The 15,699-nt window shown below is 39.1% G+C and overlaps 1 protein-coding gene across 3 annotated transcripts in view; it reads right to left on the bottom strand.

Annotated features, from left to right (window-relative positions):
• Nucleotides 1-15,699, bottom strand: part of afap1 (actin filament associated protein 1) — a 40,694-nt gene that overhangs the window by 17,827 nt on the left and 7,168 nt on the right. The window contains exons 1-3 of one of the 3 annotated variants that reach the window (XM_043229449.1): nucleotides 9,780-10,208; nucleotides 3,547-3,675; nucleotides 3,317-3,399 (exon numbers count right to left, since the gene is read on the bottom strand). In XM_043229449.1, coding sequence (XP_043085384.1) covers nucleotides 3,317-3,399; nucleotides 3,547-3,675; nucleotides 9,780-9,813 — 246 coding nt within the window. In that variant the 5' untranslated portion in view covers nucleotides 9,814-10,208. Of the gene's footprint in view, nucleotides 1-3,316; nucleotides 3,400-3,546; nucleotides 3,676-9,779; nucleotides 10,209-15,699 lie in introns of those variants that run through there. The other 2 variants (XM_043229451.1, XM_043229450.1) reach the window with 2 other exon arrangements.

Genomic DNA, 15,699 nt, shown 5'->3' with positions numbered 1-15,699 from the left:
AGTTTTCCATGTGTTTCAGAAAATCTTTTCGTTCACGAACGGTTCTTTGCAGAAATTTTCCAGCAGTCCCACACAAAAAACAGCTGAATAACTGAAAGCTCATTTTCCCGAATGAAGTGACTATATAAACTGTCACTTGCTATAACCTATAAAAGATGTTCGGAGTGGTAGAAATCACCATCTGTATTGGTATTTCTATGGCAACGGACAAAATGCATTGTTGTGCATGAATCATAATTCATTTTCCTCCTTTTGTCCATGACACAATGAGGGATTAGATCATTGCATTCCAGACTGCGGTTAACCCTCCTTAAAAAGGGGGGGTTACAGTAGAGCCCTTTTCTTTAGCACAACTGCATCTTGGGATTTCCATCATCTGCCACTGTGGGCCTAGAAAGAACAAACAGAGATCCAAAAGCACCCAATTTTTTGATAAGACTCTTATAATGAAAAAAAGTCACTGGTACATTAAATAAACGAAATTTAACTTCGGTAGATTCAGTGAGAACGAGATACGGAGGGAAAACATGAGCTAAAAATGGCCTTAAAAAGGGGAGTTTTTTTTTTTTTTTTTTTAAACAGACTCCCTTTTGGGGGTTAGCAGACAGATAATGAGTTTGTCTACGTCTGTGTTCATTAATGTGACATTGTGTGTTGGGGTGCAGTTGGGGGATGCTGGTGGGGAGGAGCAGAAGCCAACATCAACACAGATGGAAGTCATCATTGTCCCAGCGGAGTCTGCTATGGCTTCCCCATATTCTCTTACACATGCTCTCTTTCTGCTTAGCTACAAACGGCAGGATGTAATTCGGTGCCTGAAGAAAGTGTACCAGGGTCTTACCCCCTTCACGACACAATCCACAAATGTTTATTGATACATGGCAGTGTTGTCTTTGAGCTCACTGTGCACGCTGGGATGGAAGGTTGCATCTCATCTAGTTATTTCTGCTTCTAAGCACCAGGTTTTTAAGGTTGAGGTGTGTTTTTTGACACGCAAGATGGGGTTCTGTTTCATTTTGTCTAGCTTGTTTTGGAAAGAAGAACATGCCCTGTTACAGCATTTAAGATTCACACTAGGGGAAGCCTTGGGCTGTTTTTTTTTTTTTGACACGCTAACTTAAAGAGAAGATAACAATACTGCCTTGATTAAACCACCTAAAAAGTGCTAGGTTACATTCAAGACCAAAGCACTAACTAGGGGCCCCATCTTAACTAACAATAAATGTACTTTCTGCACTGCTGATGTAAGAAGGCATAAAACATATGTCTTTTATGCTGTACCACTTGAAGGAGATAACTACAGTACAACTCAACAGATTTTCACAACACAATGGATAGGACTAATTTTGTTGCATTATACTAATAGTTGTGGCTTGTTTCCGTCTTGTTGCTGCTTGTTACCACTATGTTGTACTAATTTCATTGTGTTGCAACTTGTTTCCATTATTTTTGTGATAATTTCATTGTGTTGTAGCTTGTTTTCATTATTTTTTTGTGAAATTTCATTGTGTTACAGCTTGTTTCTATTGTGTTGTACTAATTTTATTGTGTTGTGGCTTGTTTCCATTATTTTGTGCTAATTTCATTGTGTTGCAGCCTGTTTCTATTGTGTTATGCTAATGTATTGTTTCTGTTAGAGAATTCATGTGGGTTTAAACTTTTTTTGTATCACGTTCATGTATAGTGTGTTTTTAATTGTATGACGTATTGGGAAAAAAATGTCTTTATTGAATATTGCTGTAACTCTTACAAGGGCTATTGAAAGGTCACAGACAAAACTGTACATGCATGTGCAGTAAGCATAACCTTCACTTGTCTCTAAGTAATAGTCACTATTGCTTGAAAGAACTAAATTAGCGCTTAGAAAGCTATGCATCAACGGAAAGTCAAAAATTCCTCCCCTGGGTTCATTATAGTACATGAACAAGGAAGATTTGCAGTGAATTTGCTGCCAAACGCTCAGAAACCCAAAGCCACAGAGTTCAATTCAACACAAACACACACACAAGCACAGAAAGTCTCCAGACGCGATTCTTCCCCTTGCATACTGTGGCGTCTGTTGTCCTGTCCACGGCCCTATCTCACCACCCACATGCCCAGCTTCGGTCTTTTTTCTTCAATCTCTCCTTCTGTGGTTTTGACCACTCACAGGGGCCACAGAAAGCTTTACACACACACACACACTGAACATGCAGAGTTCGGTCTGGCAGGAATATGACAAGGAGTCAGTTTATAAACCTGGCTCACTGACGCAATACTAAATCATCACATAGCTGGGGAGAGAGAGAGTAAGAGAGAAACAGAAGAGGATGGAGTAGAGGGTGTGGTTGATGGAGAGCAGGAATAAGAAAAACTAAACAGTGCAATGGAAAAGAAACTTTGTGTTTGCCTTCCCTCTGGCAGGATTTGCACAGGCACAGGTCGGACCTTGGATTGTAGTAAACGGATATTTCTCTCCTCTCATCTCACACAGTCTATCCCACAAATCCCTGCCCTCTCATGCCTTCCGGGAATGAGAACAGTCGCCCCCTCACACTCACACACTGGGGTTATGCACGGATGGCTGAGGTAGGAAAGGATGTTTCTAATTATACTGTAAAGTGCTGAGTGCGTAAAGGGTGGACTGTAAAACAAGGTGCTGGGATGTGTGTGCTTGAGAATGACCAACCATGACCCATGAACACCTGCTATTTATCACAAGCATCTGCTGCTGCCCTCGAACAAAGATGATTGTTGCTCTAAGTGTCACACACATGAGAGCACATAATGGCATAATGTGTTTCATGTGTGACGGACGAGACCACATCAGGGTCGTGTGTCGGCGACTATGAGGTGATGTGACAGAAAGCAAACTGATGTGAACACTTCCTGCTGCTGTTTTACAGAGCTCATAAAAACATTGAACACTTCACAAAAAGAGACCATCAAACCACCAGCCAGTGGCATTGAGGGTTCAGACAACATAACTTCCAAATATAGGACAACACTATTTTTGTTTCTAAACTGCAAGGAACTCACTAAACTCACTGTAAAGAAACCAAAGTTTTCCTTGTCGACCTTTAGTTTAGTAGGGCTGGGAAATATATCGAATAATCAACAGTAGGGCTGGGCGAAATATATTGATCGATATATTCATGCACATCTCGTCAGTAAAGCCGTTTCTTTGATTAGGGGTAAATTTCCATCACCTATTTTCAAATGGAGTGCCAGTTAATATACAGAGACATAGATTACGAACAAGCTATGCAATACGGCTCTATGTATTAACTGGAGCTCCATTTTAAAATATACACATTTAATAATATACACATCTTACCATCCAGGGGTGAGGAATCTCTGGTAAGGGCATCTGAGGAGGGGCCGGGAGAGAAGTGTGTATCTCTGTCTTACATGAAGGCTCTGAGAGAGTAAAAAACATTCACATCACTGAAAAAAAAGCTAAATTATTGCATATTTTAAGGAGACATGAGTTACAGTGCAGTGTGAATAGTTGACAACAGCTGAGGTCAAAGGTTAAATGAGTAGCCAAAGGGGCTTTGGACTCACCTCTAGTCGCAAGAACTCTGTGCAGGATGTTTAATATTTGCTGTTTCTTCTCTCTCACTCCAGCAGTTAAATACTCTCTGTCCAACAACTCCAGAAAGACCCGCAACTCTGCCAACAACTCCTCCATCGCTGAAAAACACATACATTACGAATTTCAATAAGCATAATAGAAGCTTTAAAAGACAAACTACCAAGTTTGTTTCTGCAAATATTGCGCTTTGTTGATTTTTTCATATTGCCACTGTAAAGATGTGCCATGTGCTTTTCTGCACTGATATGTTGGCTGGCATCTGAAAAAGCAGTGAATTATGGGTATCTGTTGGCTCGGCACCTGAGGAATATCAAAGGCTATCAAATGTGAATTGCAGCCCTGGAAAATCAGAGGTCTATAAAACGGCATTACAATGGGCTCAGGCCCATACAAACACATAGCTGAAGGTTTACATAAGACTGAAGGGTTAGAGAGGGGGGTTGACGGCTGCTGTAGGGACAGTTTCTTGACGTAAAACAGAGAATAGAGCTCATTGATTAGCATGTGCTATGAAATGAAGTGTGCATAGCAAATTGAGTGTGTCACTGTATGATTGCTGGTCTAGATTTTAACAAAGACACTTACACTTACTCCTGGACATGAGCCAGTCTTTTCCAGGTTGGCTATAGTTCATTTGAATGCAAGTTTTTGTCCCTCAGACTGCAGTCCTTAGTGATAAATATCACACAAATGTAAAGTTGGAGTGGTTTGTGTCCATTCTTGCTTTAGTGACACAAGACGGTCACTACAAAAACTTTCCCTTTGCGTCATAGTTAAACTGATTGGCTGAGCACTGATTGATTTAGGAAGACATTAGGGTGCCTTTATATAAAGGACATCTAATTTAATCAGTGGAGTCTTGTTGATTTGCTAGATAATTCAAATCACATGTTCTCATGTCTAACTGAATAGACATTTCCTTGTTTGCGTTTGAAATGCTCCTCAGTTATGCTGTCTCTAATACAAATATCACACTTCAATAGGACTGCATACTAAAATACTCATTTAAACACCTTTCATAAAGATTTATGTCCAAAATTGCTTGTCGCAATGATCTTATAAATACACATGCATTCTACTGTACACTGTAGCAATGTTTTAGTAGAAATTTCAAAATTTTTATTTCAGTTATAAATTAAGCAAAAAATTATAAGAGAAAATATACATATATTGTGCAGGAACAGTCTAGCAATCAACAAGCATTATAATTCAATTTCCAAAAAACCTTTTAATATTTCTGGAATCATACATACTGTATATTTCACCTGAAATTAATGTGGGATTCAAATTACACACACACAAACAGATGTGTAATAACCACAGAAAATGTAACCAAATATTTTAAGGAACTTCAACTGTTCTGATGGATCTTAGATCTCATATTGCTGTTTATGATGAAAAAACCAATAAGCGTATACCATTTCCAGTTGTTCCTCTATAATTCCCTGTCCAACAGCTTGCACATGTCAGAGTGAATAAAGCTAATGAAGCACTTTCAGTGATGGTGGCCAAACAACATGAAAGGAAATACACTTTAAAAACCAACCAAGCAAACCAAATCGTTGTAATAAAGAGCACCAAGTGCCACACAAAAATGAGGACCACCTTCAAACTATGCTTGGGGGCAAAGTCAGGGGAGAGAGAAAAAGAGAAAGAAAAGAGAAGGGAAAACTTTAAACAATCACAACCACCCACGATCACACATCCCGACTCTGATTCTTCTTCATTCACATACTCTCGATTGACTAACCCTAGTGTAAACAAAGCTAAATGATGAAAGATAGCAGGCAATGCGTCCAAACAGCCCATCCTCAGCTGAGAAATGACAAATCAAAGACGTACTAACCCCCCAAAAAAAAAAAAATCAAAAAAGGCTTTAAAGTCAGCAAAATTAGATTAGAGAACTTCTTGTCTTGTTTTACCAATATACCTGCCAAAACAACCTGAAAAAAGCTGATGTCATGCCAAAAAGCATTTCAACAAGCAAAGCTTATTTTAATTCAGTGTTGACAGAGAGAAATAATGAATGGTATTCGGTTTGGTGGTTGTCTAGGACCAGTTTGACAAGTTGACCCAGTGAACTTTTAGAATAAACAACACTTACAGTCTCTCCTGAACAAAAATCACATTATTCTACTATTCCGACCCAAATTCAATAACATAGAGGGATGTGGTCTGCAAGAGCAATCGTGATGCTGCCAGCATGCAAGAACTGGTATTATTTGTGTGCTGATGCAGTAAGTGTGTACATTTGCGTAGGTGTCTATGTATATGTGGTTATGGTCTACCACCCAGGCCGTGCTGAGAAGCAACAACATCCTTGAAATTCAGATGGAAATGTGTGTGTGTGTGTGTGTGTATCCATGTAGATTACAGAGTACCTTTCTCTCTATGCTCTCACCCTATCTAACTCTTCCGTCAGATCTTAAAGCAGTTCTCTTTAATGAACCATTCGAATCCATCTCAAACATGCTCATGCTCAAACATGATCTTTGACCTACCATATATATATAATCAGGCACTAACCTATGCCAAGTTTCTGTGGAGCACCCACCATCCCACATCCTTCACCAAACGCTTCTGCCTTCTTTTATCTCTCTCACTCCATTTCTATTTCAATACAGAGCCAAGAACATAAACGTGAACCTCTTGCTAGTCTGTTCTCCTTTTCTGAAGGAGGCCGACCTCTCATCCAGTGCATTGCTCCTCTTTCATGTCTGCTGACAGGGTCCAGGCGTGGAGCTGGTGATGACTGAGATACAACACAAGCTCTTAATGCTTCAATTCGGTCTTACAGTGATCAGTTTGGAGGAGGAACAGATGGATGGAAGGAGGGACAGATAAAGCAAAAGCATCTATTCTAAATATCTTCTATCTGCCTAAAATCTTTTAAAAGATTTATAATTATGTTTTGAATATACACGTTTACACATCTTAATGATATTGCCAACCTGATCAACCTAAAAAAAACATTCTGACAACTGTGCAATAGTACAGTACTGTTTATTTTTTCTTACTGTAAGATATTTTTGAATAAATTGATAGATACATACCAAAAAATGCACATTATGTAATTGACTCGCATCTGAGTTTTAGATTAAACAAACTCTATCAATAAGCTAACTGGCTTAAAAAATTTAAAAGAGAGACAGCCACCATATTGAGACTTAAGACATTGATTTTTCTATGAGTTGTCAAGCTGTTCATATTTCTGTCCCACTGGAACTAAAATCATATATGTATAGAACTCTCAAAGATCTGAGAGTCACTGGATGCCTGTAACAAAACTTTTGGCAGCTGGGAATAAGGGAGCTACTAGTCTGTGGTTTGTGAAATTAGGCTCCTTTACGGTTTGGCCTCATCATGGTTACCGCTCACTGCCACAGGCCAGGGCACACCAGAGCACCACTCGGCTACACATGCCTGGAAAATAGTAGAAAAGTACAGGATAGAAGAAAATATTGAACAGATGCTCCACTGTCCCACTAATGATGGGCTTCAATAGCAGCATCTGTGTAATCACATATATCAAACGCACCAGGATCATCAATAAGAGAATATCTCAGTTTTATGATTACATTCATTTCTGTTTTTGCTTATATGTGCGCACTATCCATGTGTTCAAATGATCATATGAGGAAAATACTGAGGTTTCAATTATGAAAGGATGGTTTAGAATATGTGTCCATGAATGCGTACTTGTGTGTTTATGAGTATGTGTGTGTGTGTGTGTGTGTGTATAATTACAGAGCGCTAACTCCTAAACCACAGTGGGCAGAGGGGTGGGAGAAAGGGGCCACTGGTTACAGAAACCTTTAAGAATCATCTTTCTAGAGGGTGGAGGAGACTCCATGGTGCCTGAGAAACTGAACAGAGTGTTGCATCCATTTTTTATGTGTGCAGTTGTGAATGCTCACCAGAATTTGTGTATTTGCCTTCCAACAATGACTTCAGCACTTGGGCTGAAGCATATTTATGAGTTTACCATATACAGGATAATGATGTATCATCTAAGATATTATTATGGGGAAAAATGCAAATAATTGGTGATATAATTGAGCAGAAAATCAAAAAGGTCATGAAAAGGGGCAACCTACTTGTCCCAGATGTCATCTGGTTTTTGCAGAAAATGTGCATTACCATTTAAATGTTCAGTATTTTTATTGATTTATAGAATGAAAGAGCACAACTCTATTTAACATTGATAATAAAAATAAATGTTGTGAGCTTCAAATCAAATAAACGGCTAAATATAGAGATTTTAAATACTAATCATAATAATATTTCACATTGTTGATGTTTTTTCTGTATTTTTTTAATAAAAAGAGAAAATGAGAGAATTCAAAACATTAAAAAAATTATCCCACTGATCTTCATATTGAATAATAATTGAATATTGAACAATTACAATTAAATCACTGGTGTAATTGAACCAACTATTGAACCTATGGCCAAAACAATACACTCCACTTAATAATTATAGTTCCTTTCTCTTAGAGTTTCCCAAATTTTTCTTCATCTGTTTTGTCAAAGAGGCAAACACACTAACCTCTCTGGCCCACTAATCGCTCCCCTCAGGGTCAATGCAGAGGCTAGAGAGCAATTAACGTGAAGTGAATGTTTATGGTAGCAATTGAGAGAGGGAAAAAAACTGAAAAATATGATAAAAGACTACAGTGGAGCCGAGCAGCAGTTGACAGAGGGGATGGAAAAGATGAAGAAAGGCAAAGTTAAAGAGTTCTATTCTTCCCTCCCATCTTTTTTGGTTTAGACATCTCTACTTGGAGGGAAGGAAGGGCTTTAGGGGTTTCTGGCACGTGTAAGCCTTTAAAAAGTCATCAGCGTGGAAACTGTCAGCGAGGAGACCCCCTAAAATAAAGCCAAGTAGGCTAGCAGACCAATACCCACATCACACACAGTAATCGAGTGCCAATTCGTACCATGTCTGACTGGTCTAACAACACTGTGCCATGTTCATAAATGCCAATAAACACATTAACCACCAGTGCAGCTCAGCATGAGCCTCAGAACGAGATGAAAAGTTCAAATCCAAAAGGAAAATTGTCACATCTGGAACTATGCTGACATGGTTTAGTGCCAAAACTTTACATAAAGAATGGTGTTTTGGTGTCACCATAGAGTAACATATGTAAGGGATAATACAACACAAAATAAACCCTAACCGTGTGATTAAGAGCCTGAAATAAAGCAGAGGGGTCTGATATCAACCTAAATGAATTTATTTTGCTACAGTGATATGGACAGTGTTTCCATATACTGGACAACAATCAGAAGAAAGCATTTCACAGAGCCTTGTAATAATACTCAACAATGCTATGGCAAAACCACACTTGGCCCTTTACATACGCCCTGCGCTCAAATACTGTTAAACCATTGTGGACAATAGGGCTCTGTCATATCCAACAGAGTGCAAAGCTGTGATGCACGTACGGGATACCTGACACCTCACAGCTGCCAGCCAGCCAACCAATCACAGACGTCCTGCCTATCCAGCTCAAGTTGTGTTTTTGAAAGTGCAGACTTCTGTGACAGAAGATAACAGGGCACCTGTATCACCCTAAGGTTATTATGGGTGACTGGAATCATTCGTCCTAAAACAGTATTTAATTAAACCAGAGTGATATACAAATATTTAAATGTAATTTAAAAGAACTTGTTAAAATTGATGCAAATCTGACCATAAAAAAATTACAAGCACTTTAAAAATAACACCTTTTATAATACAAACTGACAAACACAGCAAACAAACAGCAATCAATGACTTCCTTGCAACGTCATTAAATTTACCGCCTCCACATTTTCAAACGGCAACGGCTTTAACTGCCCTGAGAGAAAAGCGATGAAGGATTCAACAGAGAAAATCTGACTCACGTTATGAACTCAGCTCTAAACGGTACTGTCGCCTTTAAAATGTCTTTCATATGAAATATTTAGTATTATCTGAGTATATTAGTATGTTAACATTCAACTCACTTTTTCACGAACTTGTTAGCGCGTGGATATCCCAGAATGAAAAATGTTTCTAATATATAACGTTACGGCTTGTTTGTTCATATTGCAACTCACTTAGAGATACATTGTTGTTTCGTGCCATAAATGAAACCCCTGATAACAGTAATATTAATCTAAGGTCTCAAAGCGTGCAACAATGATTCCACTCATGGAGATACAGGACACTCACCCCTCGAGGCGAACAGTATGGGGTCGCTCCGCATCTTAAAGTCAAACGCATCTAACTCGGGGTAAGTAGAGGTTGCAGGCGTGTGTCCGACAGCTGCTGTATTTCATTAAAATCCGCGCAACAGAGCCGTCTCTGTTTTCCCCGCTTTCTCCCTGCGCGAACCAGACCTCCTCCGCTCGCTAGCGCCCGGCAATGTCTCGCTTCCTCTGAAACTTCCCCTGAATCTCTCCTCGATCCTGACACAGAGCAGCTCTGTTCGCTTTGTGTTAATCGCGATCCCGACAGCAAAACGCTGCGCCTTCGTAGGGGAGCTGCTTGGAGACTTAAAGCAAAACCTCTCACTTTCTCTCCATGTCGTGCTCGGCGAAAAGTGGGACCTCCTTCCTCTCTATTTAGTTCCCTTTCCCAATTTTCTCCGCCCTGTAGCCCCACTTCTCCAATTCCACAGCTGGATACAGCGCATGTGTGCGGAGAGGGACGATTAACGAGGATAGGTTTATTACTCCCATATGCAAGATTAGAATATTTACCTCAGACTGATCAAGAGCATCTTTATCCTTGTCTGTATTTAATAAAATACTAAAAGAAATAAAAACAAAAAAATTAAAAATCAATACATGAGCTCATCCTAGGGTTCAGCTTTGTAGATTTGGACTTATTTTCTAATCAAATATTTCTATTCATTTTAAACATAAAGGTCATCATCAAATGTTATTGTTACTGTTTGCCATTTGGTGTATATCAAAACTGCATTTGGTTGTATTTTAATACGCGTTTTCAATGTAATGGAGTGCAGGATGCCAGAGATGTTGCAGTACATAGCAAACCGAAGTTTATTATTTTTTAGGGGCAGTTCAAATTAAGACTTGGGGCTAAACAAGGTTTTAGAATCACCTGTGAGTTCAATCAAAGAGTACTTAGGAAAATAGTTACATCTTAGTCGACTGCAAACACCTACAAAAAATGATCTAATAAGGGCACATTCACATTGACAGAAATTTGCAGAAACAAAGTGACCAGACATTATAATAAAAAAAAAGTTGCTCATATTGAAAGTTTGAACAACTGAATAGAACTATGGGGAAAAGTATGAAAGAAAAGTAAATGAAAAGAGAGATGAGGAAAAAAAAACATTTGCTGCTTTATTCTAAAGTGAACATATTGAACATTATGTCAAGTTTATACATTATTTCTATACATCAATCATCTATTTGTATCTGTAAGGTTCTACTAAACATTAGCGACATCAGTGTGCTGGGTGTGTGTCGAAAACACCACGGTCATTGACCTTAATGTTTTAACAGAGCAGTAATATAGTGGCTAAGTGTTTGGCTGTTCCAATAACCTTAGTCCCCCCTTTGTTTTACCTCTTTTTTTTATTTGTGACTAATGCTTCTCATGTTTCCAATAATAAACAGTTCCAAGGCTGATAGGGCCTGAATCTGTTGTACATTTATTTGAAAGTAAAAGATATTTTAAAGATTTCAGTCAGCATTCATATTTCTCAGTCTTCTCATGTGTGTGTCCCATTTATCCAGAATTTTCTCCCTGGTCACCTACAGCGAGTTCACATATTTTACAGACCATAATAACATCATATACAATACAAATTTTATACAAAAGATTATTGCTTCTTTTTAAGAATGTAATTACAAGTCAGTGTAAAGGTATGACTGGATTGCAAATCAGCACACGTGTGGGTGGCCAAGTGAACTCACGTGTGTGTCAGCAGGATATTGTATCTGGACACTGATCCATGTATTTGGCCTTGGCGCAAAAACAACTATATGCTCTGACATCATACTGGAGAGAGAATCAAATTGATATGCAGGCATTAAGTCCACCCAAAACCTGCAGCACAGCAGAAAGCAATAGTGTCACTGACTAAGAGGTTTCAAAACAAAGCCTGCATTCCCCACATTATCAGATTCAACACAGTATCAGATTCAAACAAGTGCCGGTTTTTGATAATGTACTTATCTGTGTTCTGTTTGTTTAGTTGCTTTGCAGTATAACTTTATCAGTTGGGGTATACCTTGTGTGTTTAACTTAAATATGCATCTGCTTCTTGTTGGATCACATGAAAGTCATGACAAAGCCATGTTTATAATCTATCAATCTAGAGAGAGTTATGATGAGAAGGCAATAGAGTGAGAGGTTATTAGTAAGGTTACTCTTGAGGTCATTATAATGGCACAATTTAATACAGTGCACACAATTCAGAGTGATATCTTATATCTTATAGAAGAGTCAAGAGTCGTTAGACAGATACATAAGAAGCTACAAGCCATTTCAAAGAAAATTGTGAAACACTTCACTTCTGTCAAATATCTCAAATGAGTCCATCAGCTCATTTGAAACACACCAACTGTGGGTCATGTAACAAAGAATAGACAGAAATCTAATGTAAACTACATTATCAGTAAACAACATCTAAACTTTATCTCTTCACAGCCCCAGACATGCTGTCAAAACAAAGCAATTCTGTGATACACTTCTAACAGTAGTTGGCTCTCACATCATGGGCTCCGGATGTTGGAAGCAGGGTGGAGGCCCCGTAATGGCAAACTGGTAACTGTCAGGAGGGTAAGCTTTAAACAAATAGAACTCTAATGAAGCATTAAAAAGTTTCCTCTGGGTTCCACTGCAGGGTATTCATTAGAGCAAAGGCTGTTTTGTCAGGGGCAACACATGAGCTGAATTCAAGGTCATCTAACAAAATGTGCCTGTGTGTCACTCATCAGTTCGTATGTGTTTTCACGTCTCCAAGGAATGCAGCAACAATCTTTGCCCTGGTGAAACACCTCATTACTAAAGTGGTTGGCCTCATTGGTAAAAAACACAAGCCAAAATCATATGCACACCATGTGCAAGACAACAGCATTTTTGATTACAAGACCCCAAAAGTAAATGGATTGAACCAATGAATTTGAATGCTCTAGATGATGTTAAAAAACTAGCATTTATAATCAGGGTCCTGAATGAACCCTTTGACATTTATTTTTCTTCCCTGAACTGCTTGCAGGACTTGCTGAGAAAAGTTTTTTTCTGAGTTTCTGGAATGTGGCCGAGTATTTTTGATTCATCTGAAACTACTGAATATCAGCTCTGCAATCTGCACCCCTGCAACTCTCAGTATCCAAACAGCAATGATGTGACTAAGATTTCAAAAGGCATTTGGCTGTACTCTTCTCCTACTCACACATACAGTATAATCAAGCCAAAGCCTCCTTATGGAATTAACAAAGAGTAGACAGACAGGATTTAGGACCACAGGAGGTGAATGATCTGATAAGACAGTTTGTGTCATCCAGGTTATATCCTGTAATATACTAAAAGCATATTGGTGAGATAAAACACCTTGTATAGCTAAGCTACCCAAGCAATACCGTATAGTATATTTGTATAGCTAATGCCTGAGAGAATACATGTACACTGCAGTCTGCAATGAAAATTAATTTGTGCCAGATTGCAGAGACTGAATGTAGCTACAGATGTTGCTGTTGTAAATACCTTAGATGTTAAATGAACTGCGATGCATCCAATTAAAACAACCCAACTAGGTAGTCAGCACACATAATGGCACAAAAGTAACAAACCTTGGCATCATTTTAACTGGTTGCTCTGCAGTTCTCTCGTTTGCAGTTCTTCCCTGATAAGATTTTATCTTGTGTACACATGCGGGAAATTAAACTAAATAAGCACACAAACAGATTGACTTACACAGGCAGTAAATGTGACTAATGGAAACATTCAGAGTTTGAGGACAGCAACCAAAACTCTGTACACAAGTCAGGAGAAATCATCATCATCATCATCTTCATCACAAACAATCAGGCTCTCCACATGGCTATGAGGACTTTCTGCTCAGCTGTAGTTGCATAATTTGACACCAGAGTCATTTTATAGCCCAGAAAGCTGTAGCGCATATGGAGGGGTAGTATGGAGCACTGGCTGTTGTCCAGTGGAGGAAAGCCTTGATGAAGGGAAGACAGAGCAAAGCTAAGGAGTATTTAAAACTAGGTCAGTATCAGAGTGAGCATGACAGTCTTTTGACACACTGCTCATTTGTAATATCCTGGCCGGGTTTCAGACATACATTAGTGCTGTGTTTGGGTTGGGCAGGGTCAGCTGGATAGTGCACTACAAACCAGTCCAACAAAGGGTCTCAGTGGAGATACACAATCCTATATACTTAAACCGCCCTAAAAAAGGCTTTGACAAAAAACAGCTCAACATTCCACACATGATACTCTGGACTGGTGCAGATGAGGCCACGCTATGTTCTCGCTCTGTTTCCTCTACAGTGATATATGCTTAGTCAAGAATAATCAATAAGTGCACTTATATGAACAAGAAAGTTGGGATTTTCATCAGGCTAAAGCAATAATTCATGTTCTTAAAATGTTATGTAAATGCTTTAGTCTGCAGTTTGCATTTTTTTTTCTCCAGCTGCTTCAGAGCAACCACTCTCTATTCATTATTCAGCACTGAAAGTATAATTCAGTTCAAATTAATTTGCATACTGGTTTTAACAGAAATTGTCAAAGCACACTGAGGACCAAGTACAGTGTTAGCAAGGACAAAATGACAAAGATAGTAGTCCAACTTGGGTCCATTTGCTAGAATTATTGGGGTGTACAATTTTCAGTTATCACAAGGAACAAGCAGCTGCATGAAGCTCATTCTTTCTTCTATTGATCTATACAGCATCCACTTTGCATTTATCCCAAACTCTTTTTTCCAAGAATGGTTGGATTCTTCCTAATTGTTTGTATTTTTGCCTGCTTTTAATAACAAAGTACACCTACTCTCTTCACTTTAATTACTTTTCCTTCCTTCCTTCCTTCCTCTTGTTCTTCTTGATACCAATCCTTGATAACTTACACACGACCCTCCCCCAATCCACACCCAGTCTCAAGTCACAGCTGCTATAGCCAGGGTGCCTCTTTAGCTCCAACCGTCCACAGCAAACAGTCAGATGTATAGATGGATACAAAGATGTACGAAGGGGAGGATGGCCCAGCAGGACTACGAGACACAACCACTAATACACACTCAACACACACCTCCCTCTGTCAGCCCACCCCACCACTTTGAGGCTCAGTCCACCATCTGGCCAGGCTGAGACTGCAGACATGTTGTTGGTTACGGCTGGCCGGCCCAATGGGGGGAGGAGACCCAATTAAGAAACCAATCTGCTTTAATGCAAAATGTATAAGCCCCCCACCTCAGTTTATTTTCCAGTGTGTTTTTATCTGGTTCTTCTTGGACTGCTGAACACACCAATCAAATACAAATCCTCTCAGTATATATCGGACATCACACAGTCCTTCATTTCCTCAGATCCAGGCGCTTTCCATCAGATGATCTTGATAAATGTTTCAACCAGACTCAGCCAGAACCACAGACATTGATTTTCATCAGACCTCAGGGAGGAAGTCCGCCCCCGGAGATCCAACGGCATGTATTTGTGCAGAGTGCTGATTTAGGATCAGATTTTCACATTGTTTACTGGGGCTTAAGCCAAGGAGTGCTAAGGAGCAGCTCTGATCCAGAGACAGCATTCTTGACATGTGATCTTATACATATATGGGTCCTGGTCTCTCACAACAGATCAAAGAAATCTAAATGAACATAACAAAAGAGAATGAGATAATACAATACAAAAAGAAAAAGCATGTTGTCATGGACAGAAGCTCATCCATTTTATCTATTAAATTTCAATGATGTTTAGATTGAGTCAAATAACTGTAATTCTGACCCTAAGTGGGCACACAGACAAGGACTATACATTGCAGGGGGAAAAGTACATTCAAGGCATTCATTTAAACACCTAAATCAGATTAGTGTAAGAACAAAAATAAGTGCATGTAAAGGTATTGAGGCTAAAGGAAAGGTGACAGGATGTGGGTGAAAG

Source organism: Puntigrus tetrazona, unplaced genomic scaffold (genome assembly GCF_018831695.1).
Source record: "Puntigrus tetrazona isolate hp1 unplaced genomic scaffold, ASM1883169v1 S000000005, whole genome shotgun sequence".
Taxonomy (NCBI): domain Eukaryota; kingdom Metazoa; phylum Chordata; class Actinopteri; order Cypriniformes; family Cyprinidae; genus Puntigrus; species Puntigrus tetrazona.
Note: the sequence above shows the minus strand (reverse complement) of the source record. Positions and strands in the feature narration are given on the sequence as shown.